At 46.7% G+C, this 27,438-nt stretch overlaps 1 protein-coding gene, 1 non-coding gene and 2 pseudogenes across 3 annotated transcripts; 2 read left to right on the forward strand and 2 right to left on the reverse strand.

Moving 5' to 3' along the window:
- Positions 1 to 108: 108 nt before the first annotated feature.
- Positions 109 to 25,877, forward strand: TRIM27 (tripartite motif containing 27). 2 transcript variants are annotated; one of them, XM_017970808.4, is made up of 9 exons: positions 109 to 840; positions 2,337 to 2,432; positions 6,977 to 7,207; positions 16,821 to 16,843; positions 19,614 to 19,729; positions 19,861 to 19,893; positions 21,022 to 21,135; positions 21,656 to 21,682; positions 24,251 to 25,877. In XM_017970808.4, exons 1-9 carry the CDS (start codon positions 394 to 396, stop codon positions 24,844 to 24,846), a joined length of 1,683 nt encoding a protein of 560 aa, XP_017826297.3. In that variant the 5' UTR covers positions 109 to 393; the 3' UTR covers positions 24,847 to 25,877. The 2 variants fall into 2 exon arrangements, with proteins under 2 accessions (XP_017826297.3, XP_002746121.4); XM_002746075.6 differs by lacking the exon at positions 21,022 to 21,135.
- Positions 2,431 to 6,981, reverse strand: LOC144582298 (transcription initiation factor TFIID subunit 12 pseudogene; annotated as a pseudogene).
- On the forward strand, positions 7,898 to 8,026 carry LOC118153377 (small nucleolar RNA SNORA11). The gene has a single exon (XR_004742616.2). It is a non-coding gene; the product is annotated as a small nucleolar RNA SNORA11 (small nucleolar RNA).
- Positions 11,156 to 11,256, reverse strand: LOC118153328 (U6 spliceosomal RNA; annotated as a pseudogene).
- Positions 25,878 to 27,438: the final 1,561 nt, after the last annotated feature.

Consider the following 27,438-nt stretch of genomic DNA (forward strand, 5'->3'; position numbering starts at 1 on the left):
TTCCGAGAAGAAAATCCCAGGCCCCGAGGCCACGAAATCTAGCCTCTCACTGGGAGCGCGGGCCAAGCCCCGCCCGCCGAGCCGCCTCTTCCGCTCGCGCCGGGGTGGGGTCTGCGCGGCCGCCGGGACCCGCTTCGGACGCGGCCACGTTGTCTTGCGCGCCTGCCCCTGGGCTTCTGCCCCTCGGCGACCCGGCCCTGCCCCGGAGCGTGTTCGCGCCTTCATCGGGGGCCCCGGCGCGGGGAGCGGCGCGGCCACCTCGAGTCTTCGCGGCGCGGGCGCGTCTGGATCCGGGCCCGGGAGGCGCCGCCCTCCGCCCGCCCCGCGCCTCCCGGGAACGGCGACCGGAGAGCGCGGGAGAGTTGGGCGCGGCGCGGAGCTCGGTCGGGGCCCATGCCCGTGCGCCCCGCAGGCCCCGCCATGGCGTCCGCGAGCGTGGCCGAGTGCCTGCAGCAGGAGACCACCTGCCCCGTGTGCCTGCAGTACTTCTCCGAGCCCATGATGCTCGACTGCGGACACAACATCTGCGGCGCGTGCCTGGCGCGCTGCTGGGGCGCGGCGGAGACCAACGTGTCGTGCCCGCAGTGCCGGGAGACCTTCCCGCAGCGGCACCTGCGGCCCAACCGCCACCTGGCCAACGTCACCCAGCTGGTGAAGCAGCTGCGCTCCGAGCGGCCGGTGGGCCCGGGCGGGGAGATGGGCGCGTGCGAGAAGCACCGCGAGCCGCTGAAGCTGTACTGCGAGCAGGACCAGACGCCCATCTGCGTGGTGTGCGACCGCTCCCGCGAGCACCGCGGACACAGCGTGCTGCCGCTCGAGGAGGCCGTGGAGGGCTTCAAGGTGAGCTGGCGGGGCGGGCGGCGGACAAAGGGAGGGGGAGAGCCCGGGGCGTCCCTTTTCCGCCCAGAAAATGGCTGAGCCGGACGTGGGGCTGGTTCGCAGCCGTCATTTCCTCCCCGTGCGCCCCGGAGCCTCCGCGCTCGGATCTGGAGGAAAACCTGTGGCTGGCGAAGAAGCCACAAGTCCCCCCACCCCCACTCTCCTCGCTCCGTGTGCCCCCGAGTTTCCTGCCTCGCGGGCGCGTTGTACACGGAGACCTTTTGACAGAATGAAAGAAGCGCATACAACCCGCGCACATCCGCAAGCTGGGGACACGCTCCGCTCCCACCGGCTCGCAACAAAACGCGCTCAGACGTTCACTGACTCACGGCCATTCCTTAGTGTAGAAGCATTTTCTCTAGCACTTTCGTTCAGTCTGCCCGGCTCTAGAAGCTCACGGAAAATAACAGCTCTTTGGTGCTTGAGTAAGTCGTTTAACTACTCTAGGACCCAGGAGATAACACAGTCATGAGGAAGAACGTGGAATCACAGGACGCTCAGAGCCCTCTGCTAACCGGCACAGCTAAACAAACAGTAACGTGCAGACAAAGTGTTCCAAATAAAACACTTGTAAGGCGCCCTTCAAGGAGTCCATGACACAATTATTTGTATCTTGAGGGCTTCAGTAATGCATACACAATTATGTCCCTGTTTAATGGGAGTACATTCATGTGTAATCCCTTAACATTAATGGACCTTTCAGCTATATTATTTCACTCACTGGTGATACATCTTGAGCAGGTTGGGAAGATGGTGTTTGCCCATGTCACACCTGAGGAAAATAAGTCACCTTCGCAGTATGCCTGTGAGGAAAAGCTCCAGTACCACACAACTCTCAGCCTCCTGCTCCAGTCACATTTCCGCTAAGTCATGCAATATCCGACCAGGGACAGGTAGATGACTCATTGTTTAAGATAGACACAAATAGTCCTGACGCAGTAGCTGAGTGGTTGAAGCCACAGGCTGCTTAGATAGACACAAAATGCCAGAGGCGAGGCTTGATGGCCCCTGTGCCCTGGGTCTTAATCTTGTGGGTGGCACTGTGGCCTGAGGACAGGACCAGACAGGACTTGGCATCAGGTGTGTGGACTCCATCTGTGATAAGAATGACCATGCTATTGGGTGAGGTGGCTCACACCTGTAATCCCAGCACTTTGGGAGGCTGAGGCAGACAGATCACAAGATCGGGAATTTGAGACTTGCCTGACAGACTTGGGGAAACCATCTGTACTCAAAGTACAGATATTAGCTGGGTATGGTGGCACGTGCCTGTAGTCCCAGCTACTCGGGAGGCTGAGGCAGGAGAATCGCTTGAACCTTTGAGGTGGAGGTTGCAGTGAGCTGAGATTGCGCCACTGCACTCCAGCCTGGATGACAGAGTGAGATTCCGTCTCGATGACCATGCTGATGCTAAGGTCTACTTAATTTTGAACTGCCATCTGTTTTGCTTTTCTCAGGAGCAGATTCAGAACCAGCTGGACCACCTTAAAAGAGTGAAAGATTTAAAGAAGAGACGTCGGGCCCAGGGGGAACAGGCACGAGCCGAACTCTTGGTAAGGGTTGTCCGAATTCACAGTCGCTTCTGCTGGTGCTCCCCTCTTCTGTAGAGCTGTTACTTCCCTTAAACTTCTCCAGCAAGTCATCCAGAACTTGTAGGTAGAGGTGGATCAACCGCACATGGCGGGGGATCTCACCCTGAGAACTGAGAGATTCCCTTACTTTTGGGGAAAGGATGGAGGAGCCTAGTTTGGAACCCCTGGAAACCAGACCTGTCAATAAAGCTTAACCTGCTAACTGCATAGACCACGGTTGATTCTTGGCAAAACTGACATAGATAACTTTATTGGGTACAGTCAGCTCCCTTTGTTACCATTCTGCAGACGTCCTGTATAAGGCCCACTGTTGCTTCTCTCTGGGTTATTCTCCTTGACAGTGCCTTGATTGTGGAGTTTTTACTCTGTTCTCTTCTTCCAGCCTCAAGGCCTTGACAAGTGGCTGATGTGTTAATTCATGATAGAGGTATTTAGGATTTTTTTTTTTTTTTTTTTTTTTTTTTTTTTTTGAGACAGGGCCTCACACTGTCACCAGTGCAATGGCAAGGTTTCGGCTCACTGCAACCTCTGCCTCCCAGTTCAAGCAATTCTCCCACCTCAGCCTCCCAGGGAGCAGGGGCTACAGGTGTGCACCAACACACCCAGCTAATTTTTGTATTTCTAATAGAGATGGGGTTCCACCATGTTGACCAGGCTGGTCTTGAACTCCTAACCTGAAGTGATCCACCTGACTCAGCCTCCCAAAGTGGGTTTACAGGTGTGAGCCACTGGACCCAGCCAGGAATTTTGTTTTGAAAAGAAAAAACAAACAAAAAGTACAGAGACATTTGTAAAATGCATTTTTGTAACATTTAAAAATACCACCTAGGTGTTTAAAAATGTTTTTTGAGCCGGGCGCGGTGGCTCACGCCTGTAATCCCAGCACTTTGGGAGGCCGAGGCGGGTGGATCACAAGGTTGAGAGATCGAGACCATCCTGGTCAACAAGGTGAAACCCCGTCTCTACTAAAAATACAAAAAATTAGCTGGGCATGGTGGCACGTGCCTGTAGTCCCAGCTACTCAGGAGGCTGAGTCAGGAGAATTGCCTGAACCCAGGAGGCGGAGGTTGTGGTGAGCCGAGATCGCGCCATTGCACTCCAGCCTGGGTAACAAGAGTGAAACTTTGTCTCAAAAAAAAAAATGTTTTTGAACAACACATAAAACGTGACGAATCTCCATTGAGTAGAGATATTTCTGTCTGAAAAGTAAAGTCCCAGACTAGTAGAGTCCAGCATCCTTCTGTCATTCCAGGCAGGGCGCAGTAAAGAACTCTTAGACGAGGAACTCATTCCCATGGAGTCCTGAGATCCCACCACTTGCTCTGCCCACACAGTGCACTGAGACTTCAGCTCTCCTTGAAAATAAGTCTGATGGACGGAGAATCTTCTCAGTGAGCCTGAGTGGACCCAGGTCATTGTCCACGTGATGGTATCCTCTGAGGGAGGATTATCAAAGGGGAGAAAAGCCCTTCTCAGAGCATCTGGGCACCTGGACATGCTTCTAGGCTCGGTTGCAAAGATGGAGTCATACAGCCTCTCTGGACCTCAGTTACTCATCTGTGAAATGAGTAGTTTAGACTAGATTCGTAAGGCTAGTCCTGCCTTTCTGTCCTCTGCAATGGTGTGTGGGTATTTCTTTGGCTGTTTTCAGAAGACTTGAGCGATTGGAGAGGTCGGGGCAGGAACCCTAAGTGTCTTACAGTGCAAGAAACAGTCCCATGCCAGGCAGGATTGTCCTGCCAAGGTACCAGTAGCACCCACTTTGAGAAACACTGAAATAGTTGCTATTTAAGGATTGTTTCAGCCTTTTTTGTTTCTAAGATTATTTTGTATAGGTGTTTGTTTTTTTTTTTTTGATGAATAACTTCTTTGTTCTGGAAAAGCAAATGAAAGTCGTGTTCACATAAACACTGACATTACGAAGTACAGGGAAAAGGGGAAAGGAGAAGGAAACGGAACCCTTGACAAATCCTACTAATACTGTCTCACCCAAAAAGACCGTAATGCTTTGTCCCATATTCAGTCACTTATATAATGAAACACAAATAAAGTCTTCTCTGGAAGATACACTGCTCCGCTTTGAGATGGCAGGGAAAAGGGACCGGAAGTTGGGGTAGAAGGCCTTATTCTTTTGGCATTATAGATACTATAGATTTTGGCATTATAGATATAGATAAGTCATTATAGATATTGCTGCACTGTTAATAAAAAACATATGCTTCTCTGTAAAGCATTAAAAAAAAAAAATCCATGGATGAGATGGCTGAGTTCTCAGCTCAAGTATCTCCAAATACATTGTTGTCCATTCCCTGACCTTTCTGTGTGTTGTTTTCCGGATCAATGCCATTCTCCGTTTGTGAGCTTCCGTGGTGCAAGCTTTTTTGTAGGGTCGGATTTCTTCAGAGCCAAATCCTGGGATGCACGTGTTCCGCTGGCGCTCTGAATGTAGCTGGGCGTCTTTCACCTCCAGAGTGCTGGACTTGCAACGCCGTGCTAGCTGACAGGCGGCCGTCACCGCACTCTCGATAAAATCATCAGCAATCTGCAGCAGCGTCTCCTCCTCATCTTCATCCAACTGCTCATTAGGATCCACTTCTCTTACTAAGGCCTGCAGTTTCTTCTTGGTCAATACCTGATTGTTTTCAGGGCTAACTTCCTGTCCCAGGAGTGCCTGGTATCTTTACCTCTGTAGTACTATTGGCCATGGAGCCTTGTGTAGGGGTGCTGGCTGGTTCCAGTTTTATGGATGAGAAATTAGAGAGGTTGATTAGGGCTGAGGGGCCAAACTGGTTCATAATCTGCCAAGCTTTGGACTTCAGCTCATAGAGCTTATTGAGATCCTGTTTCTTTTTGGAGCTGCGAGGACCCAGGCCTATTAAAGGCAGCAGCGTCTATCTCCCCATGTTAAGCAGAGACTGCCCCAATGTAGCGTTCATCTCAGCAGCCGGTCCGACTGTGCGTCGTATTTTGTATAGTTTATGCGTTTGAAAGAATTACCCAACTCGCATGAAGTATAACGTTTGAAAAGGATTTATAAACAGACTTGTGCATAGTGCGTGTCTAATCCGGGTGACTAGAGGGACGGTCAGTGGGGGAAGGCTCTTGGGAGAAGCTGGGTTTAGAACAGACGTTGCCAACTTTTCTAAAAAGGGTCAGGTAGTGAATGTTTCTAGCTTTGTAGGCTATGTGGCCTCCCCCGCAGCTGATTAGCTCTGTTGTAGCTCAGCTCAAAAGCAGCCATTGTCAGTGCATAAATGCAGGGCGTGGCTATGTCCAGTACAACTTCACGTGATTTCTTTGGAGCTTGTTCTTGGCTCCTTGTTTAGAACAAAACTTTTTAATAGAGACTTGATGGTGGTGGGGGCGGCTGAAGAAAGACAGACAGTAAGTTATGGCAAACAAATGAGCACCAAGAGGAAACCATAGGGAAGCCACCTCTCTCCCACCCGAAGCTAGAGACAGCGTTTGGTGAACACCCGTGAACGACAGGTAGAGGATATGGAGTATATGTGAAGGGCAATCGGGCAAGGAAGCTGCGCTTGGTTGTTCCGTCCTCCGTAGGGCACATATGTGACCCTGTCCCTTTCCCATGTGACAATATTTCATGCCTCCCAATTGCAATAGAGGCTGCCAGGCAAGGTGTGACAAGGTCTCAGTTTTTCTGACCTTTTCCCTCAACACTCGTGTGCTTCAGCCAGAGAGCACCATTTGCTTTGTTGCCCTGTGATTTTGCCTGTGCCATTTCTTCTGCCTGGAAAGGCTTCCTGCGTGTTGCCTGTATGGTGGGCTCTCGTTCATCCCGTAAACACTGAAATTGCTTCCATGAAGACGGTACCAGTTTCTTTCATTGCAGGCTGTCACCCTATCTTTAATTACCTTACCATGACTACATGTATCACATGAACCTGACTCACTTCTCTGAGTTATTTGAGAATAGGGATTTTGTCCTTTATTTTTTGAGACGGAGTTTCGCTCTTGTTACCCAGGCTGGAGTGCAGTGGCGCGATCTCGGCTCACCGCAACCTCCGCCTCCTGGGTTCAGGCAATTCTCCTGACTCAGCCTCCTGAGTAGCCAGGATTACAGGCACGCGCCACCATGCCCAGCTAATTTTTTGTATTTTTAGTAGAGACGGGGTTTCACCATGTTGACCAGGATGGTCTCGATCTCTTGACCTCGTGATCCACCCGCCTCAGCCTCCCAAAGTGCTGGGACTACAGGCTTGAGCCACCGCGCCCGGCAGATTTTGTCTTAATAGTCACTGGGGTAACTCAGTTCCTGGCCATTACACATCCAGTCAGTAAAGAGTGGCAAGAATGAGTTAGCACTGTGCTTGTTTCTTTTGTTTGTTTGTTTGTTTGTTTCAGTCTTTCTAAGGTTCAATTCAGGTACACTGTGCTTGTTTCATCCATGATGAGGTCTTGGGGTGGGCGACCAGGGGAGAAATGTGAAGGCCCCAGAAATGAGCCATGTTTCTCTTTACTGCCTTTTCCTGTGGTCTGCACAGAGCCTAACCCAGATGGAAAGGGAGAAGATTGTTTGGGAGTTTGAGCAACTGTATCACTCCTTAAAGGAGCACGAGTATCGCCTCCTGGCCCGCCTTGAGGAGCTGGACTTGGCCATCTACAATAGCATTAATGGTGCCATCACCCAGTTCTCCTGCAACATCTCCCACCTCAGTGGCCTGATCGCTCAGCTGGAAGAGAAGCAGCAGCAGCCCACCAGGGAGCTCCTGCAGGTAAGGCTTACGGAGCTCTGCCAGAGCAGCATCCACTGAAAGTAGCCTCCCTTCTTCCTTTGCCAAGTAGTATCCAGGATCCCCTGTCTTCCTATTAGCTCTCGGGAATAGCAAGAGTTTGCCACACTCTGCATTGTGCACCCCGGAAGGAAACTATGTAAACTAGAAGTTCTGGTTGGCACAACGTGGATTAGTCAATTGCGTTGTCTCCTGAGAATGGCAAAAAGACCTGGTGCTTGGGCCTGCTTAGCACTGACAAGTGGTCTGATCACAGGCAAGGCTCTCCACTTGGGCCTCAGTGACCTCATGTGTTAACAATGAGGGGCTTAGATCACATGTCATTCAAACACTCTCTTCACTCCAGTATCTTGTAGTTTTAACATATGACTGTGGCCACCTGAGCAGGAGTGAGCACCTGAGCAGGAGTGGTTAGGTTCGCTGAGGGGTCTTGTGGTCTAACCCTGGAGAGCTGGTGATGAAGCTGCACAGACCTACCCCAGCAAAGCCACAGGGAACAAGCTAAGGCTTGTCTGTCGTTTGCTCATTCTGTGCATATTATTTGCTCTGTATCAGGCACCATTCTAGGCCCTGGGATTAAGAGCTGAATAAACTTTCCTGAATTATATTTTAGTGTGGCGATCAGACAGTTTTTATAAATATTGATAAAAGCTATTAAAAATTTATGATGGCAAGGTGTGCTCAGAGCAGGGGGCCTGAAGAATGGCTCTTCCGTTTATAACACACCCAACAGGAATCTGGAGTCATTGTGATGAGAGGCATGAAGCTTGTGGCCTCCCTAAAAACAAATGCTCTACATGTGAAAAATATTAAAAAAAAAAAAAATTAGGCCAGGCGCGGCGGCTCATGTCTATAATCCCAGCACTTTGTCAGGCCGAGGCGAGTGGATCATGAGGTCAAGAGATCGAGACCATCCTGGTCAACATGGTGAAACCCCACCTCTACTAAAAATACAAAAAATTAGCTGGCCACGGTGGTGGGCGCCTGTAGTCCCAGCTACTCAGGAGGCTGAGGCAGGAGAATTGCCTGAACCCAGGAGGCGGAGGTTGCGGTGAGCCGAGATCGCGCCATTGCACTCCAGCCTGGGTAACAAGAGTGAAACTCCGTCTCAAAAAATAAATAAATAAATAAAATAAAAATTGATGATGGCATAAGGCAGGAGCCAGCAGATTATGGTCTGTCACCTGTGTTTGTATGTCCTGGGCGACAAGTGTGGTTTTTACATCTTTACATGGGAAAAATCAGAGAAATGTATTTTTTTTTTTATTGTTTTTCTTTTCTTTTCCTTCCCCTTTTTTTGAGATGAAGTCTCACTCTGTCTCCCAGGAGGAGGGAGCACAGTGACACGATCTCAGCTCACTGCAACCTCCACCTCCCAGGCTCAAGCAATTCTCCTGCCTCAGCCTCCGGGTAGCTGGGATTACAGGTGCCATTCACCACACCCGGCTAATTTTTATATTTTTATTATAGACGGGGTTTTACCATGTTACCCAGGCTGGTCTTGAACTCTTGACCTCAGGTGATCCACCTGCCTCGGCCTCCCAATGTGCTGGGATTACAGGCGTGAGCCCAGCCAAATGTATTTTATTATATGTGAAATTATATTCAATTTAAATTTAGTACTCATAAATTTTTATTGGAACTCAGCCGTGCTCATTTGTTTTGTTACATATTATCTGTCATTGCTTTTCTGCTACACCAGCAGCGTTGAGTTGTAGCAGAGATTATATGGCCCACAAAGTCTAAAATATTTACTGCTTGGCCTTTAAAAAAGATTGCCAGCCGGGCGCAGTGGCTCACGCCTATAATCCCAGCACTTTGGGAGGCCGAGGCAGGTGGATCACGAGGTCAAGAGATCGAGACCATCCTGGTCAACATGGTAAAACCCCATCTCTACTAAAAATACAAAAATTAGCTGGGCATGGTGGCGCGTGCCTGTAATCCCAGCTACTCAGGAGGCTGAGGCAGGAGAATTGCCTGAACCCAGGAGGTGGAGGCTGTGGTGAGCCGAGATTGTGCCATTGCACTCCAGCCTGGGTAACAAGAGCGAAACTCCGTCTCAAAAAAAAAAAAAAGAAAGAAAGATTGCCAACCCTTGGTTTAGAATAATAAAAGACCGCCGGAACTGTAATGAACATCAGTATGTGACAGGGAGAAACGGAAGAATTTGCAAAGAGGACAGTTGGCCAGGGAGGTAAAATGTGACCAGGCCTGTTTGAGGAAGGAGGGAGTGGACACCATACTAATGCAATTGAGGTGAAATTACATTACTGTGAATTGCAAAGCTGGTGCAAATTTGATTTAATAGCATGACCGTTATTATGTAGACCTTCTGTAGAACTGTCACAATGGAATAACTGGGGCGGGAGCCATATTAGAGGGAGCTGAGTGAGCAGGGACTGGAGGAGACTGCACAAGTAGATGACTGAGGAGAGGGTGTAATAAAATACCTAGAGATGAGGCAGGATGATGGAGTTTTATCTGGAGCAGGAAAGGAGTCTATGTTGTAAGGTTTCCAGGTGAGAGAGAGGGAACACTGACGTCGCCAGAAACGATACACTGATGAACAGTGCGTGGTTCCTGAGAAGGCAGGTGGAAATGAGAACTAAAGTCTGTGTGCCAGGAATTAGTTTCAAGGGTCTTCTGTTCCATGGAAACAAGTTATTGTTTCAGAGTATGGGAAAGTCACTTGGCCTGCGAGAACCAGGAGGAGTGTTTGGTCAGTGAACATCTATTTATAGTGTAACCATTCTGCCCTGTTGTGTAACTTTCTTAGCAGCTTTGCTTTCTTAAATCTTGACGGCTGTGGCACAGGCAGTGAGAAAGTGGATAGTCTCATCCAGGATTGGGTTTTGCAAGATGGATTTGAGGGTTTTTTTCTTCTTTTTTGAGACGAAGTTTCGCTCTTGTTACCCAGGCTGGAGTGCAATGGCGCGATCCTGGCTCACGGCAACCTCCGCCTCCTGGGTTCAGGCAATTCTCCTGCCTCAGCCTCCCAAGTAGCCGGGACTACAGGCGTGCGCCACCATGCCCAGCTAATTTTTGTATTTTTAATAGAGACAGGGTTTCACCATGTCGGCCAGGATGGTCTCGATCTTTTGACCTCATGATCCACCTGCCTTGGCCTCCCAAAGTGCTGGGATTATAGGTGTGAAGCACTGCGTCCGGCCAAGGGTTTTTTTCTTAGTTTTTATTGTTGCTGTTTGAGACAGGGTCTCACTCTGAAACCCAGGTTGGAGTGCAGTGACATGATCATGGCTCACTGCAGACTCAAGCTCCCAGGCTTGTGATCCTCCCACCTCAGCCTCCCAAGTAGCTGGAACTACAGGTATCCACCACCATGCCTGGCTAATTTTTGTAGAGATGTAGTTTTGCCATGTTGCCTCGGCTGGTCTTAAACTCCTGGGCTCAAGCAGTACACCCGCCTCACCCTCCCAAAGTGCTGGGATTACAGGCGTCAGCCACCACATCTAGGCTTCTTTGTTTTTTTGTTTTTGTTTTTTTTATTGTAAAATATACGTAACCTAAATCTCACCGTTTTTCAGTGTAAAATGTGGCACAAAAGTAGCATTTAGTAAAGTTGTACAATTATCAGCCGTCTGGATCCAAAATGCTTTCACCGCCCAAAAGGAAACCCCACGCTGCTAATCGCTCCTCATTTCCTTCACCCCTAACTCCTGGCTCTGTGGGTTCGTCTGTTGTACATATCAGAGATGATTGAAATCATGGAATACGTGGCCTTTTCCTTTCACTTCACAGACTTCTTCAAAGGTTCATTCATACCCTGCTATGTTTCAGTACTTTGTTTCTTGTTGTGGCTGAGTAATAGTCCCTGTACGGATGTATGCTATGTTTTGTTTATTCGTCAGTCGATGGGCATTTTGGTTGTTTGCACCTTTTGGCTATTGTGAATCTGCTGCTGTGAGCATTAAAAGTAGAAAACAGTTCACAGATGTGTGTGTTACCCTCGTGCAGGAGCCATTAGTCTTTTCTGCATGGTTCCTATTTGAGGATGTCTGCTGCTGAAGCAAGCATCGTAATTAAGGCTTTAAAACTTTCGTTTTTTTTGTTTGTTTGTTTCTTTTGTTTTGTTTTTTTTGAGACAAGGCCTCATCCTGTTGCCAGGCAGAGTTGTGCAGTGGCATGATCTTGGCTCACTGCATCTTCCGCCTCCCATGTTCAAGTGATTCTCCTGCCTCGGTCTCCTGAGTAGCTGGGATCACAGGCACGGGCCACCATGGCTAATTTTTATGTTAGCAGAGATTCAGTTTCACCATGTTGGCCAGGCTGGTCTCAAACTTCTGACCTCAGGTGATCCACCTGCCTCGACCTCTGAAAATGCTGATATTGTAGGGTGAGCCACCATGCCAGGCTAAAGCTTTTTTTTTTTTAATATTTTTTAAACAAATAGCATGAAACTGAAGGTGAATGATGAGGAAGGTGGAAAAAGAAAGACAAGTCACGTACTAGGTAAGGGAAGGGGTCTCCATGAGCACTACAAAAAGTGCTTATGTTGGAAGTCACTGGAAAAGCAAGGTAAATACTAATAATTGGGGCAATACTGGAGGCACTCCCATTGAGGTCAGAAACAGCCAAGATGCCCAGTATCATTTATCTCTATTTAACACTGCATCACAGGTTGTAACCAGTTCAGTTAGGTAAAAGAATTATAGGCTTAAAAATTGGGAAAGGAACGAAATGAAAATAAAGCTATTTGAAGCAAAAAAAAAAAAAAAAATTGGAAAGAAATTAACATAGAGAAATCAGCAGCCTTCATATGCCAGATAACAGCCATTAGAAGACAGAAGAGAATATGCAGTTTCCACTTGCAAAAAAACCAAAAGTGATAAACTACCTGGGAATAAATCTATGAGAAATGTACAAAAATCTATGTGGAGAAAATTGCAAAACATTCAAACATTCCTGAAAGACACAAAGTAAACTTGAACAAATAGCGATCACTTATTCTTTGATAAGACACCATGAAAGCAAGTTGTCCTTCAAATTCACAAATGCAGTTTCTTTCTTTTTTTCCTGTTACATGGAGATGTTGTATGGTGAAGTCTGGGCTTTCAGTGTAACCATCACCCATGTAGTGTTTTAAGTAGTTTCTCATCCCTTATCCCCCTTCCCACCCTTAAAATTTCAATAAAAATACCAACAAGCTGTTTTTCTGGATCTAGACAAATTGATAGTCCACTTCACTTAGAACAAAATAAGCGCATAATAATAGCTGGGATAGGCTGGGCACGGTGGCTCACGCCTGTAGTCCCAGCATTTTGGGAGGCCAAGGCAGGTGGATCTCCTGAGGTCAGGAGTTTGAGATCAGCCTGGCCAATGTGGCGAAACCTCATCTCTATTAAAAATAAAAAAATTAAAATTAAAATAAATAAATAAAAATACAAAAATTAGCCAGATGTGGTGGCACGTGCCTGTAGTCCAAGCTACTTGGGAGGCTGAGGCAGGAGAATCACTTGAAACCAGGAGGCAGAGGTTGCAGTGAGCCGAGATCACACCATTGCACTCCAGCCTGGGTGACAGAACAAGACTCAGTCTCAAAAAAAAAAAATGCTGGGATAGATGAGCCCAAGAGGTTGAGCCTGCAATGAGCTATGATTGCAGCACTGCACTCCAGCCTGGGCAACAGAGCAAGATTGTTTTGTTTTTATTTTTGTTGCTTTGTTTTTTCCTTGAGACGGCGTTTCACTCTTGTTGCCCAGGCTGGAGTGGAATGGCTGTATCTCAGCTCACTGCAACCTCCGCCTCCCAGGTTCAAGCAATTCTCGTGCCTTAGCCTCCTGAGTAGCTGGGATTACAGGCATGCGCCATCAGGCCTGGCTAATTTTGTATTTTTAGTAGAGACGGGGTTTTCTGCATGTTGATCAGGCTGGTCTCAAACTCCTGACCTCAGGCGATCTACCCGCCAGTCTTGGCTTCCCACAGTGCTGGGATTACAGATGTGAGCCACTGTGCCCAGCCTAACTCTGTTTTTTTTTAAAAAAATAAAATAAAATAGCTTGGCTACACTGAGAAAAAGGAGCTCTGAGAGAGAACTGGGCCTACTAGATTATTATGCCATATTTTAAAGCCCGTATAATTAAAGCAGTTGGTATTAGTACAAGAAAAAAGCACACACACATTGCAACCAGTCAAAAGATGGTGTTAAATAGAAAGAAACTATTTGCCACAAATATCATAAATACAAATGATACTTCTAACATACAGAGACCTTTTAAAAATTGAGAAAGAAAAGACCCACATTCTAGAGAAAAATGGATAAAAGAAAGAGCCACGTTGCAAAAGACGTAAGTTGGTCTGTGAACAGGTGAAAAAATGCTCAGCTGTTCTTACAATAAGAGAAATGCAAACTAAAACCACACTAAGATACCATTTCTTACCCGTTAGAATAGCAAAAATGTTAAACTGGATACACTGTTGACGAAGTGAGGGAGGGACACTCATACCCCAGCGGGCTGGTGGGGAATGCAAAATCCTAGGCCCCTTTTGGAGGAGAATTTTGCAGTGTTTAACAAAAAAGTGTGTGTGTGTGTGTGTGTGTGGTGTGTGTGCGCGCGCGCACGTACATACACACACGTACACACAAGGAATTAAAGAACTTCTAGGAAGGGTGTGGGGAGGAGAGATGAGGGGAGATTGATGAATGGGCGCAAATACGCAGCTTGATAGAAGAAATAAGACCTAGTGTTTGATAGGTCAGCAGGGTGGCTGTAACTTTACAGATCTATTTTATATTTCAAAATGACTAGAGGAGAATAATTGCAGTGCTTCTTGCATAAAGAAAAGTCAAATACTTACAATGTGATGGAAACCCCAGTTATACTGATTCCTTTACAAATTATGAGTGTGTTAAATTATCACATGTACTCCCAAAATATGTATGTCTGCTGCGTATCAATAAAAATTTTAAAAATCTAAGAATTTACTTTGAAGATATAACTAAGCATGAAAATGTTAGAGAATACATATGCACAGGATTACTTGCCGCAACGCGTTGTAATTGCAAAATATTGGAAATAATCTAACTTTGAAACCTATGAGATTGTTTTAGTAAATTATGCATATATACATGATGGACTATTATGCAAGTTTTAAAAAGGAAAAGAATGATACCTACCAAACTGATACGGAGTGTTTTCCAATATGTATTGCTATCTGGAAAATAAAAATGTAAAATAGAGAGTATGCTACTTTTTGTATATTAAAGAAGGGAGAAGCCAGGCACGGTGGCTCACGCCTATAATCCCAGCACTTTGGGAGGCCAAGGTGGATGGATCACCTGAGGTCAGGAGTTCAAGACCAGCCTGGCCAAGATGGTGAAACCCCGTCTCTACTAAAAATACAAAAATTAGCTGGGCATGGTGGCGTGCGCCTGTAATCCCAGCTACTTGGGAGGCTGAGGCAGGAGAATCGCTTGAACCACAGAGGCAGAGGTTGCGGTGAGATGAGATTGTGTCACTGTACTCCAGCCTGGACAACACAGTGAGACTCCATCTCAAATTTAAAAAAAAAGAAGGGAGAATTAGAAAATACAGGTATCTGCTTATTTTTATAGTGGAGACAAAGTATAAACTGGGAAAAAATGAGGGTGGAGAGAATGAGATGGGATGGGATAGAGGAGGCAGTGACAAGGACACTAGCCAAGTCTAAGACATTTGGGGGCACTGAAATGAGAACAGCAATGGATTATAACTCATTGAATAAAATAATCTGAATTCATGCTAATAATAAAAAAGCCAAATTCTTCTGTGAGAATGTCAACTAAATAAGAATTTTGAAGTTAGAAAAATGACCACTTGGCAGTTATCTTGGTAACAATTAACTCACGCAAAAATGATGAATGCATGCTACATCTAAGGGGGGATGTTTGATGAGGACTGGAAGTACCACAGATTACTTACTGATTACAAAAGATAAAATAGTGACTGTACAGTGATTAAAATTAGCATTACCAGTAAGGGCCGAGCAAATACTGTACCTTTATTTATTTTGAGACCGAGTTTCGTTCTTGTTACCCTGGTTGGAGTGATCTCAGCTCACCGCAACCTCCGCCTCCTGGGTTCAGGCAATTCTCCTGCCTCAGCTTCCTGAGTAGCTGGGATTACAGGCATGCACCACCATGTCCAGCTGATTTTTTGTATTTTTAGTAGAGACAGTGTTTCACCATGTTGACCAGGATGGTCTTGATCTTTTGACCTCGTGATCCACCCGCCTCGGCCTCCCAAAGTGCTGGGATTACAGGCCTGAGCCACTGCGCCCGGCCGCAAATACTGTATTTTTAGAAAGACACAACATAATACTAGTCAAAGATGGTACAAGCCGGATTTAATCATGAGGCAGGTATCTGGCAAACTTAAAGGGAGGGACATTCTATACAGTAATGGGCTTGTATTAAACAGCGCAGTGTCATGAAGACGAAGCAGTGCTGAGGAACTGGTCCAGTCAGTTGAAGACACGTGTCATGTCAAGCGTGATGGCGTGTGCCTCTGGTTCTAGATGCTTGGTGGCAGGATTGCGTGAGCCCAGGAGTTTGAGACCAGCCTGGACAACATAGTGAGACCTCACCTTTACAAAAAAACTTAAAAATAGCTAGGTGTTGAGATGAGCTTCTGTAGTCCTGGCTAATCCAGAGGCCGAGGTGGAGGATCACTTGAGCCCAGGAGGTTGAGGCTGCAGTGAACTGTGGTCATGCCACTGTACTCCAGCCTGGGCAACAGAGCAGAGCTCATCTCTATAGAAATATATAAAATATAAATATTATAAATTAATATATATAATAAAATAATATTGTTTTTATGATTGAGTTAGTAAAATTAAACAATAATTAAAAATAAAAATACACATTATAACTAAATGAAATGAATGATCCTGGTTTACCCAAGGGGGTGGGGTGGGACAGCTGTAATCAACATTATTGAGGTGGGGTGTGGCGGCTCACTCCTGTAATGCCAGCACTTTGGGAGGCTAAGGTGGGTGGATCTTGAGGTCAGGAGTACAAGATCAGCCTGGCTAACATGGTGAAACCCCATCTCTACTAAAAATACAAAAATTAGTCGGATGTGTTGGCGTGCACATGTATTCCCAGCTACTCGGGGCTAAGGCGGGAGAATCACTTGAACCCGGGAAGGCAGAGGTTACAGTGAGCTGAGATCACGCCATTGCACTCCAGCCTGGGTGACACAGAGCAAACTTTGCCTCAAAAAAATAAGAGTATGCAGGAGTTCTCTGTACTAACAGCTTTTCTGTGTATTTGACCTTATTTCATAATGAAAAGAAAGCAAGCTGGACAGGTAGGCAAGTTGAGGTCCAAGGGAAGGATGCCTGAGTTAGTAAATTTAAATCCTGAGGTCCTTGACCAGTGGCTGGTGGGTACAGAAGGAGGGTGTGGGAAATGCTGACATAGCAAAGAGCACACAGCTTGTTTTGCTCGGCCTGCTTTTCAGCTCCTCAGGACTGAGTTATGCTCCAGCGATCCTTGCCTCCTCGATCTCTCCCAGGAGAGCCAGCCTGAAGCTGGGTTTTCAACAAACATCTGTGAAATGACTTCTCATGGTTCTGTTTTTCCTTTCTCTTACAGGACATCGGGGATACATTGAGCAGGTATGGCTTTCTGTTTCCCTAGTGTTAAAAATCAAATATGAGGGGCCGGGCGCAGTGGCTCAAGCCTGTAATCCCAACACTTTGGGAGGCCGAGGCGGGTGGATCACAAGGTCAGGAGATGAAGACCATCCTGGTCAACATGGTGAAACACTGCCTCTACTAAAAATACAAAAAAATTAGCTGGGCATGGTGGCACAGCCTGTAATTCCAGCTACTCAGGAAGCTGAGGCAGGAGAATTGCCTGAACCCAAGAGGCAGAGGTTGCGGTGAGTCGAGATCACACCATTGCACTCCAGCCTGGGTAACGAGCGAAACTCCATCTCAAAAAAAAAAAAAATCAAATATGAGAAGACTGTCTCCTTCACATTTGTGAATCCTGAAAAGAGCCCTGAGCCTGAGAATGGGCATCTTATCAAATTGATGTATCCCTGAAAAGAGTCACTAGTATGCAAAGAATTATATGAACCACAGCTCTTCTCAGTAAAATTCAGGGAGTGGGCGGCTGCTGGTGGATTAGGGATATGAGGACACTTCCATGGAGAGAGTGTAGCCTTACCGGGACCTGGGCTGAGTATAAGGGTAGTTTATGATTGTTGCTTCCTACACGTTTCACAGTCTTTTCCCCCTTCATTGTCTTTCTCTCTTTTTTTCTATAACGGGGGAAATAAGGCCTAAGAAAGGTGTGACTGACCTAGATTTACATAATTACGGATGAGCCACCTGGATTCTGGCTCTTATTTTTGCTATTCTCTGTTCCATCAAAAAGAAAGTGAGGAAGAGCTCCCTGGCAGCTGGACATGACCAGAAAGGGAGAGCTTGAAGGGGGCAGCAAGCCAGGGCAGAGTTGTATTTGCAGGAAGGATGACTAGGCGAGTAGGATGGTCCTTGGGAAGCTTATGTCTGGTGCAGGAAGTGCCTTCCAGGTGGAACCTGACTTTGAGGGAGCTGTACTTTGAAGGTGATTAAGACCCTGAATAGTGAAACCCCCTAAAGCAAAATACAGCTTGACTATGTGGGAGCATTTAAAGATATGGGGGAGGGCCTTATAGATGGGGCTGGGAGGCCTGTGTTGATAGAATCACGTTGATGGAATTGAGGTTCCTGAGGGACCCTAAGATGGAGTGGTGGAGTTTATACTAGTCCCAGCCACATGACCCAAGCAAATCTCCTGTTACCTGCTACTTCATGATGCCAGTCTAGCTCCAGCCTAACATACGCAGTTAGCTCCCTCGGACCATAGCAGTTTGTGACATTAAAGATTGAATTTGGCTGTATAAGATAGAAAACCCAAAATGTTATTGGCTTAAGGCTTAAACATGATAAAATTTTTCTTACCATAAAAGAAATGTGCAGGCTGGGCGCGGTGGCTCACACCTGTAATCCCAGCATTTTAGGAGGCAGGGCAGGTGGATCACCTGAGGTCAGGAGTTCGAGACCAGCCTGGCCATTATGATGAAACACCTTCTCTACTAAAAATACAAAAGTTAGCCAGGCATGGTGGCACATGCCTGTAATCCCAGCTACTGGGGAGGCTGAGGCAGGAGAATTGCTTGAACTTGGTGGCGGAGTTTGCAATGAGGTGAAATTGCGCTACTGCACTCCAGCCTGGGCGACAGAGCCAGACTCCATCTCAGAAAAAGAGAAATGTGCAGGTAGGTAGCCTGTGACTAGTATGGTAACTGCAGCGATCCTCAGAGACTCAGGTTTCTTCCCATTCACTGTTCTACCATCCCTAAGGTGTGGTTCTTGTGGAGTCCACAGTAGCTGGTAGAAAGCCACACAAGAGGAATGAGATAAGTCACATGACATTACTTTTTTTTCTTCATTTTTCTTTTTTGTAGAGGCAAGGTCTCATCATGTTGCCCAGGCTGGTCTTGAACTCCTAGCCTCAAAGCAGTTCTCCCACCTCAGCCTCCCAAAGTATTGGAATGGCAGGCATGAGCCACTGTTCCTAGTCATGTTACTTTTTTAAGCAGACTTCTCAAAACACCATGAGATGCATCTTACCTCTCATAGGCCGGAACTCAGTCACTAGGTCACATGCAGCGATGAGGGACTGGGCAGCTGTGAGCCATTAAAGGTGAAAGGTGGTAGAAGGGGTATTGGGTGGCCAACTGGCAGTCTTTGCCATAGACAGCCTTGCAGGGCAAGGGAATTGGGTATTGTCCCCCACAGTGCCTTTCTGTCTGAACATGCCATTCTCTCCGTATTTGGGAACCTGAGAATTCGGGGTAATTGCCCACCATAAATATCAAAGATTAGTGCTTTCCGGCAAAGTCAGCCTCGTATGTAATTCAGTAAATTGTTCTGGGTACTGAATATTTGGAAAGCTGTGAGCTACCTGCTTTGGGGGTTATAAGAATGAGTGCAGGCCAGGCGTGGTGGCTCACACCTATAATCCCAGCACTTTGGGAGGCTGAGGCGGGTGGATCATGAGGTCAAGAGATCAAGACCATCCTGGGCAACAAGGTGAAACCCCGTCTCTACTAAAAATACAAAAATTAACTGGGCATGGTGGTGTGCGCCTGTAGTCCCAGCTACTCTGGAGGCTGAGGCAGGAGAATTGCCTGAACCCAGGAGGTGGAGGTTGCGGTGAGCCGAGATCGCACCATTGCACTCCAGCCTGGGAAACAACAGCGAAACTCCGTCTCAAAAAAAAAAAAAAAAGACTGTCCATCTGTGCTGGACAGTTTAGCTTAGGCAGTCCTGGTTCTTAGAAGGTCATGGAATTGAGGAAAATAATTTATTTACTCACATTTTTTCAATTTAGGGCTGAAAGAATCAGGATTCCTGAACCTTGGATCACGCCTCCAGATTTGCAAGAGAAAATCCACATTTTTGCCCAAAAATGTCTCTTCTTGACGGAAGGGCTAAAGCAGTTCACAGGTAACGTGCGGGGAGATGTCATGAGGGAGACGGATTTATACTCAATGTCTGCATATTCCCTGATGAAAAGATATATTTTCCAGCCAGATAGTGGGATGCAAACTGAATATTTTCTTGTTTTCTTTTCCTAGAAAAAATGCAGTCCGATATGGAGAAAATCCAAGGTAAATTTATCTACCTCCTGGGCTTTTGATGTAAAGTTGCTTGGAAAGAACATCTGCACTGAAAGTGCGGAAAATGGGATAAGGCTGCTACCCATTGGCCAGCCTTCCCTGATGTTTCACTTCTTCCCTGTGGCCTTAATTTTCTCAGTTAACAGCCTGTTAACTGTATTTAGTCAGTTCTCAGTCTGCATTGATGGAGGCAAAAAAATCAGCCACCCAAAAATTAATCCACAATTAATTTGATTTTTCAGGAAAGAGTATGAACAAAATCTGTCCTGGTTACTTGAGCCAGTATTTATCTTTGTAATTTACTGAGTTCCTACTGCTTGTGGGCACAAGCGCCAGCTCCTGTAGGAGGAACTGAGCCGTGCTGACGGGCACATGCTTAGGAGCGGGCAGTCAGGAGTCCAGCCGCCTGGGCTCTGGGCCCAGCTGTACCACTTAGTAAGGATTCTACAGGCAGTTTTCTCATCGTAACATGAGGACAATAATAGTTCTTACCTCCTAAGATACAAGAATAGGGTTACATTTCTAACACTTGTAGAATACAACTAGACACATAAGTCCCATATGTGAGTTTATTAAATAAGGTGTTCTAGGCATTTGGAGAAGTTTCTCCAAATTTAAATTCTTCTGCTCACGATCCACATTCAGTAAAGGGTTGGCCATATATTGAATTCTAAAATTCCTGGGCAGTCTGGTGGATTCTGAAATCCTTTTTTTTTGAGACGGAGCTTCGCGGTTGTTACCCAGGCTGGAGTGCAATGGCGCCATCTCGGCTCACTGCAACCTCCGCCTCCTGGGTTCAAGCAATTCTCCTGCGTCAGCCTCCCGAGTACCTGGGACTACAGGTGCGCACCACCATGCCCAGCTAATTTTTGTATTTTTAGTAGAGACGGGGGTTTCACCATGTTGTCCAGGACGGTCTTGATCTCTTGACCTCGTGAGCCACCCGCCTCGGCCTCCCAAAGTGCTGTGATTATAGGCGTGAGCCACCACGCCCGGCCCTGAAATCCTTATATGTAGGTAAACGCTTTTCTTAATTATTACAAATAACAAACTTCCATAATGTTTAATAATTTTCTGTAATGTATATGCTGAGCTCTTACTTGCATTGCACCTGCTCAGATACTTTTGAGGCATCTGGTAACAGATGTAGCAGATACACGTCCTCTACAAGCAAGACAAATGGGGAGAAACTGCGCTTGATACAGTGGATAATACCAGACGTGGTTAGTTCAGGTGTGACTTTCCTTGATCTTCCTTCTTTTCTAGCCACTTAAAAGGCTTAGTGGGATAACGTCTGAAAAGTTCTGCTTCACCTAAAACGTGCCCTACAAAGGAACGGTCATGTTTGCCCTGGAGTGTCAGTGTCACTTGAGCCGTTCAGCTCTCAAACGCAGCTGAGTTATGAAACAAACGTTAATGTGTGATATGAGGTTGCAGCTGTGTTTCCCTCTGCAAAGCCAGCTGACTCACTGGAGGGTGGAATTCTTGATTTTGGCTCAGTTTGGTCTCATGTTCTATCAGTCTCAGGCATGTGGTTATCCCTCTACCCGAGGTTCAGTCTCTCTCCCCTTCAAGCTTTTGGTTGGATGGTAGAGCCACAGACCATATGAAGAAATCAGTGCCTGACTGACAGCAGAGTTCTGGGGTTTCTAGTGGAGACCGCTGCTTTATGATGACTAACCAGAGCTCCTTCAGTTGTGTATTTCCTGGAAACACTCATGACTTCTGTAACTTTTCTCGTTTGTTCTTTCAGAATTAAGAGAGGCTCAATTATACTCAGGTAGGTGATGAGAGACAAAACCATATTAGGGCAAAGAGTAAAAATCCTTGGGAACCGAACTGCCATTATGAATGATTTGGAAATGGCTTAAAGTGGATTTTTTAGGTTACATGTATAAAGATCTACAGAAATCCACAGTTGTTTCTATGTGTTTATAGTAACTTTGTCAGAGCTGAAGCCATAGGGTAAAATCAACCTCAGGTGTTAAAGAAGGATTACAGGGTGGAAACTGCAGTTCTCCAAAAGCAGAACAGAGCTGGTGCAAGACTGCACCGCTCTGCCTGCCCAGCTTCAGGAACCACAGTGTGTGACAAGCAGGACTGACTAAGCTCCGCTCCACTGATACTCTGAGTGCTAGAGAGAGTCTAGGAGTCTTGTGTCATCCCATCACTGTGCCTCAGGGAAAGTTTGAACCTGCCCTTCCCCCTCGACCATTTTCACCCTACGGCAGAGCCTGGGAAAATTTAACATTGCGGAAGTCCTCAGATCAAAGGCGTATTCCTCCCACAGTCACAGAGCCGCCTTCTGTTCCGAAGCGTCCTCTTCATGAAGAGAAGAACTCTACATACAGTGGATCTTCAGTCCTTGGTGGGCACTGGCTCTGATCCTTATTTAATTCGTTCAGCGAGTATTTCCCGAGTACCTCGCTTGTGTCCTGCACTGCCTAACATTGTGCAGGGTATCTTAGAGGAGCAGAAGAGCCTACAACATCCTACTCTTGGGGTTTACATTGTCTGTCTGGAGGTGTACACATGGCACAAGAACGAGGTAGGCAGCTGTGGTAGACAGATTATTGAACCAGGAACTAAGGGTTCTGGGGTTCTTGGTTACAGAGGTAACCAAGTTGCCTGTCTTCTGTGGGAGTCAAAATTGGTGGGCTTAAATTTCTGAGAGGTAATATTTGGTAATCTTCCTCCTGAACAAGATGCGGAGTGCAAATGAGAGAATACATGTCATTGTCTTTATTTATTATTTTAATTTTTAACATTTTTATTATTCAGTTTAGAGGTGGGTTCTCTGTTGCCCAGGCTGGTATGCCGAGGTCATAGCTCACTGCAGCCCCAGACTCCAGGGTTCAAGCGATCCTCCTGCCTCAGCCTTCTGAGTAGCTGGGATTATAAGCATGCCACCACCATGTTTGCCTAATTTACTTTTATTTTTTGTAGAGACTGGGTCTCACTATGCTGCCCAGGCTGGTCTCAAACTCCTGTACGCAAGTGATCCTCTTGCCTCAGATTCCCAAAGTGCTGAGATTACAGGCATGAGCTGCACACCCAGCCCCAATCAGTGCTTCTGAATTGAGAAAAAACTTGATGATAGCAAGATGTTGTGATACTAAATGCCCGAGGAGACGACATGGGTCATACACACAGTTTTAGATTTTGGAACGGGAAGGATGTAATGGCCTGGGGAGATGGAGAAAAACTTGGAGGATGTGTGTCTTGCACTGGACATTAGAAGAAGATGAATAGGGCTTGGATGTGCAGAGTAAAAATCTTCCAGAATGGATAAGAGTGATTTGGGCTGGGTGGAGTGGCTCACACCTGTACTCCTAACACTTTGGGCGGCCGGAATGAGAGGATTGCTGGAGCCCAGGAGATCAAGTCTGCAGTGAGCCATGATTATGGCACCGCACTACGGTCTGGGTGACAGAGTGAGACTTCATCTCAAAAAACAGAAAGTAAAAGAAATATAAAAAAAGAGTGATTTGAAAGGTGAGCATACTGATACAGGTTCCCAGTCCCTTGCCCACAGTTCGAAAATCCCAAATCTCTAACAGTCGAAAGCGTTTTCATTATTTTATAGGAAATTACAGTATCAAAACCTGAAATTGTGTGGCGCTATTCAGAGTCCTCCTTCATGAGGTAAACATGCATGGACCTCACAGCAGATCTATTAATATTTCATTATAGAATACTGTGCCAGACCCTGCCTGTCTAAAACCTGTAATATTCTGCATTCTGTGAAACTTAGGGCCCCTGAAGTTTTCAGAATAAGTGTTGGTGAACATGTAAGAAAACCTCAATTCAGTGTATCTGCCAGGCACCGTGGCTCATGTCTGTAATCCCATTGCTTTGGGAGGTTGAGATAGGAGGATTGCTTGGAACCCAGAGCTCAAGACCATCCTGGACAACACAGTGAGACCTCCCATCTCTACAAAAAGTTTTTAAAAATTAGCCAGGGTGGTAGTACACGCCTATGGTCCCAGGTACTTGGGAGTCTTAGGCGGGAGGATCCTCTGAGCCCAGGAATTTGGGGTTACAATGAACTATGACCACACCACTGCACTCCAGCCTGGGCATCAGAGCAAGACCCGATCTCTTAAACGCAGTTCATAATGGATGTTGTGGCTTCAGCTGTGGGGCTAAAACTCAGTACTTTCAGCGTATCCTGGGAACCAGCTGATCCAAGCAGTCGTTTTTAAAATGTGAAGTTTAGAATATGTTTTAAATAAAATGAGCGCAGCCTCTCGTGGGAAGCTCTTGTTCTTGTGGAGGTAGAAGAAGGCTGGATGTTCTAGCGTAGGCTCTCCTGGCCTGCAGCTGACCCCTCTTTGTGTCTCCACAGTGGACGTGACTCTGGACCCAGACACGGCCTACCCCAGCCTGATCCTCTCTGACAATCTGCGGCAAGTCCGGTACAGCTACCTCCAGCAGGACCTGCCTGACAACCCCGAGCGGTTCAATCTGTTTCCCTGTGTCTTGGGCTCGCCATGCTTCATCGCTGGGAGACATTATTGGGAGGTAGAGGTGGGAGATAAAGCCAAGTGGACCATAGGTGTCTGTGAAGACTCAGTGTGCAGAAAAGGCGGCGTAACCTCGGCCCCCCAGAACGGATTCTGGGCAGTGTCCTTGTGGTATGGGAAGGAATACTGGGCTCTTACCTCCCCAATGACTGCCCTCCCCCTGCGGACCCCTCTCCAGCGGGTGGGGGTCTTCTTGGACTATGATGCTGGTGAGGTCTCCTTCTACAACGTGACAGAAAGGTGTCACACCTTCACTTTCTCTCACGCTACCTTCTGTGGGCCTGTGCGGCCCTACTTCAGCCTCAGTTACTCGGGAGGGAAAAGCGCAGCTCCTCTCATCATCTGCCCCATGAGTGGGATAGATGGGTTTTCTGGCCATGTTGGGAATCACGGTCATTCCATGGAGACCTCCCCTTGAGGTGAATTCAGGCCAAAAGGGCTGTTGGCTGAAATCCTACGCCAGGCACGAGGCATCCTGTTGCCTTGCCACGTCCTATTACAGATGGGTCTCCTTACCCATCAACACCCTTGCAGTGGGAGAGAGGATGTCCATGTTCTCCCACCCTCTTCCCTCCATGCAGATTGTGAGATGCCGTGAGACGTATCCAGATGTCCACCTCCAGTGTGTCACACTTTCCGGTTTTACACTTGATGGAGGGGATAAAGAGTATGGATAATCTTTGCATTTGGAGAGCCATTCAAGATACTCACACCTTCTTGGCTCAGCCTGGTTTCCTCTGGTTCAGCCCCACATAATGATCATGGCTATTTGCTGTCATTCTGGGCTAGGGCTCCTCTCTGACAGCCTAGACTGGAACAAGGCCCTATCCGCACGGCTCCCTTTCTCCCAGTTTTTCCACCTGGGAACAGTACCTTTGCCCCGATTCCCAACCTGCCATAGTTTTACTAACTCCATTAAAGAAGCCTATATGTGTTTTGGTTAGTTACAGTTCTTTTACAATAACAGTGGGTAATGGCCCCCACCTGTGTTATGAGATAATGTTCTAATCAATGTCTCTGCCTTTGTATCTTTTCTGAGGGCTTTGCTCCCTTCGTTCTAATGAAAGGTGTATTCTAGTGCTGGGTGTATGTCATCCAGGCTGATACTCTGCCCAGCTCCATTTGGTGTTACTAAATCCCTTACCAGTCAGATTTGTGGACTGGCGGTCGGTCATACACCATCCCTGAAAGGATGCTGGGACAGTCTTCCAGGGATTCATTGACCTCTTACCTCTTTTTCTCCGTTTCTTTTGGGGGATGGGGAAATTGACCTTTCTAAAGTGCATATCAAGGGGCAGCTCCATCCCCATGGCCACTGGAGCTTGAGACACTCTGAAGTCAGAAGGCTGGGGCGGATCCCTTCCAGCAAGCCCCCGTGTTGGTTCTCAGTCCTGCTTCTCTTTGGGTACATGCTCTTCTGTTTAAAAATAAAGTGAATATGGATGTTTATGTTGTTGCTTTCTGGATGTTGGTAGGATGGCGTTCAGATGTTGGAATGGGTATGGGAGGAAACGGTTAATGCTGTCACTTTCCCAGATGGGTCCAAAAATTCCATTCTGGCCAACAGTTTACTTCAAACTGGAAAATAAAACTACCTTCTCGGTACCACGGCACTATGTTCTAGTGGTGTTGGACATCCATAGGCCACGGTTCTTACACTGGTTAATCCTGTAGTTTTACTAGGAAAGTATTTTCTCAAGTCCTTTTTGTAAATACTGTGCCAGACATTGGATTTCCATGGCTGAGGTTCATGAATTGATGATAGCGTATCCTAATTCTTCATTTATTCATCAGGTTTTAAGGGAAATAATAGAACCAGGGCTATGGAAAGCAGCCTCCATGAGGCTAGGTTAGCTTTTGTTGAATACTCTGAGATCTACATGTATATGGTAATATAAATACAGGTACATAAATACTATTAACAGAGCAGTGCTTGGCACAGCATATGAAGAGCTTTATGCACAGCACTGATTTAATGCTCATGATAACTATCAGGTGTGTACTGTTGCCTTTACAGATGAAGAAAATGCAGCAGAGGGTAAATGGCTTATGCAAGATACACAGCTAGGAAGCAGCAGAGCCAGGATTCAAACTGAGACGTGACCGCACTGTATAGCTGATGCTCTCTGCAGAGAAGAGGCAGAGCAGAGACTGGAAGCCTTGGAGTACCAGTCCACTGACCCAGGAAGTCTAGCTTGTAACAGCGTCTACTCTAAACTTGAGGATCTGCCACTGGAAAATGGGGTGAAGAGTCCTATTCAAAATCACCTACCACTTCATTTAGTCAGTTGGGACAGGGAGCAAGAATAAAGGCTTACAAAGAGGACACCTGGCATCAGTCCAAAGAAACATGCTCTTGGGATGGCCCTTCGGTTGTTGCTGCCCAGTGACAGAGCTCGCTCCAAGCTACTTAGAGAATCCCACACTGGGTCTATTTTATTCCCAGGAGACCTAGTGCTTTAGGAGCAGCATCAGCTGGACCAGTGATAAACAATCTTGTTGGATTCAAGAAAGTTTCTTGCAATTTGAATGGGGATATACCTATGAGGACGAAGAATTTCACTAACAGTGCCTAGTGAAAAAAGTCTCAGAAGACCTATACTTTATAATGCCCTTTATAACAGGAAGAATAGCACGGTTACCTATGGAGTGAGGGGAGATGGGACAGAGGAGACGGCATAGGTTGACAGGTGTTACTGGTTATCTTCTAGTTCATGTGCCTGGTGTGTTAATCGGTATTTATTTTTAGTTTTAAAAGCCTGCCATTTTGAATCGGGTTAAATGAACTTGTGATTTTAAGTCTACTCGTCTGCAGAAAGGTAAGCCACTTTTGAGTTCATAAGTCCATGAATTGAATCACTAAAGGAAGATACGGGGCGCACCCTGATTCTTCTAGTTCCTCTCTTTCCTCAAAACATCTGCAATTGTTAATTATACATTAGGGTTTCGGGCCAGGTGGCTCACACCTATAATCCCAGCACTTTGGGAGGCCGAGGCGGGTGGATCATGA

This window comes from Callithrix jacchus, chromosome 4 (genome assembly GCF_049354715.1).
Source record: "Callithrix jacchus isolate 240 chromosome 4, calJac240_pri, whole genome shotgun sequence".
In the NCBI taxonomy this organism is placed as follows: domain Eukaryota; kingdom Metazoa; phylum Chordata; class Mammalia; order Primates; family Cebidae; genus Callithrix; species Callithrix jacchus.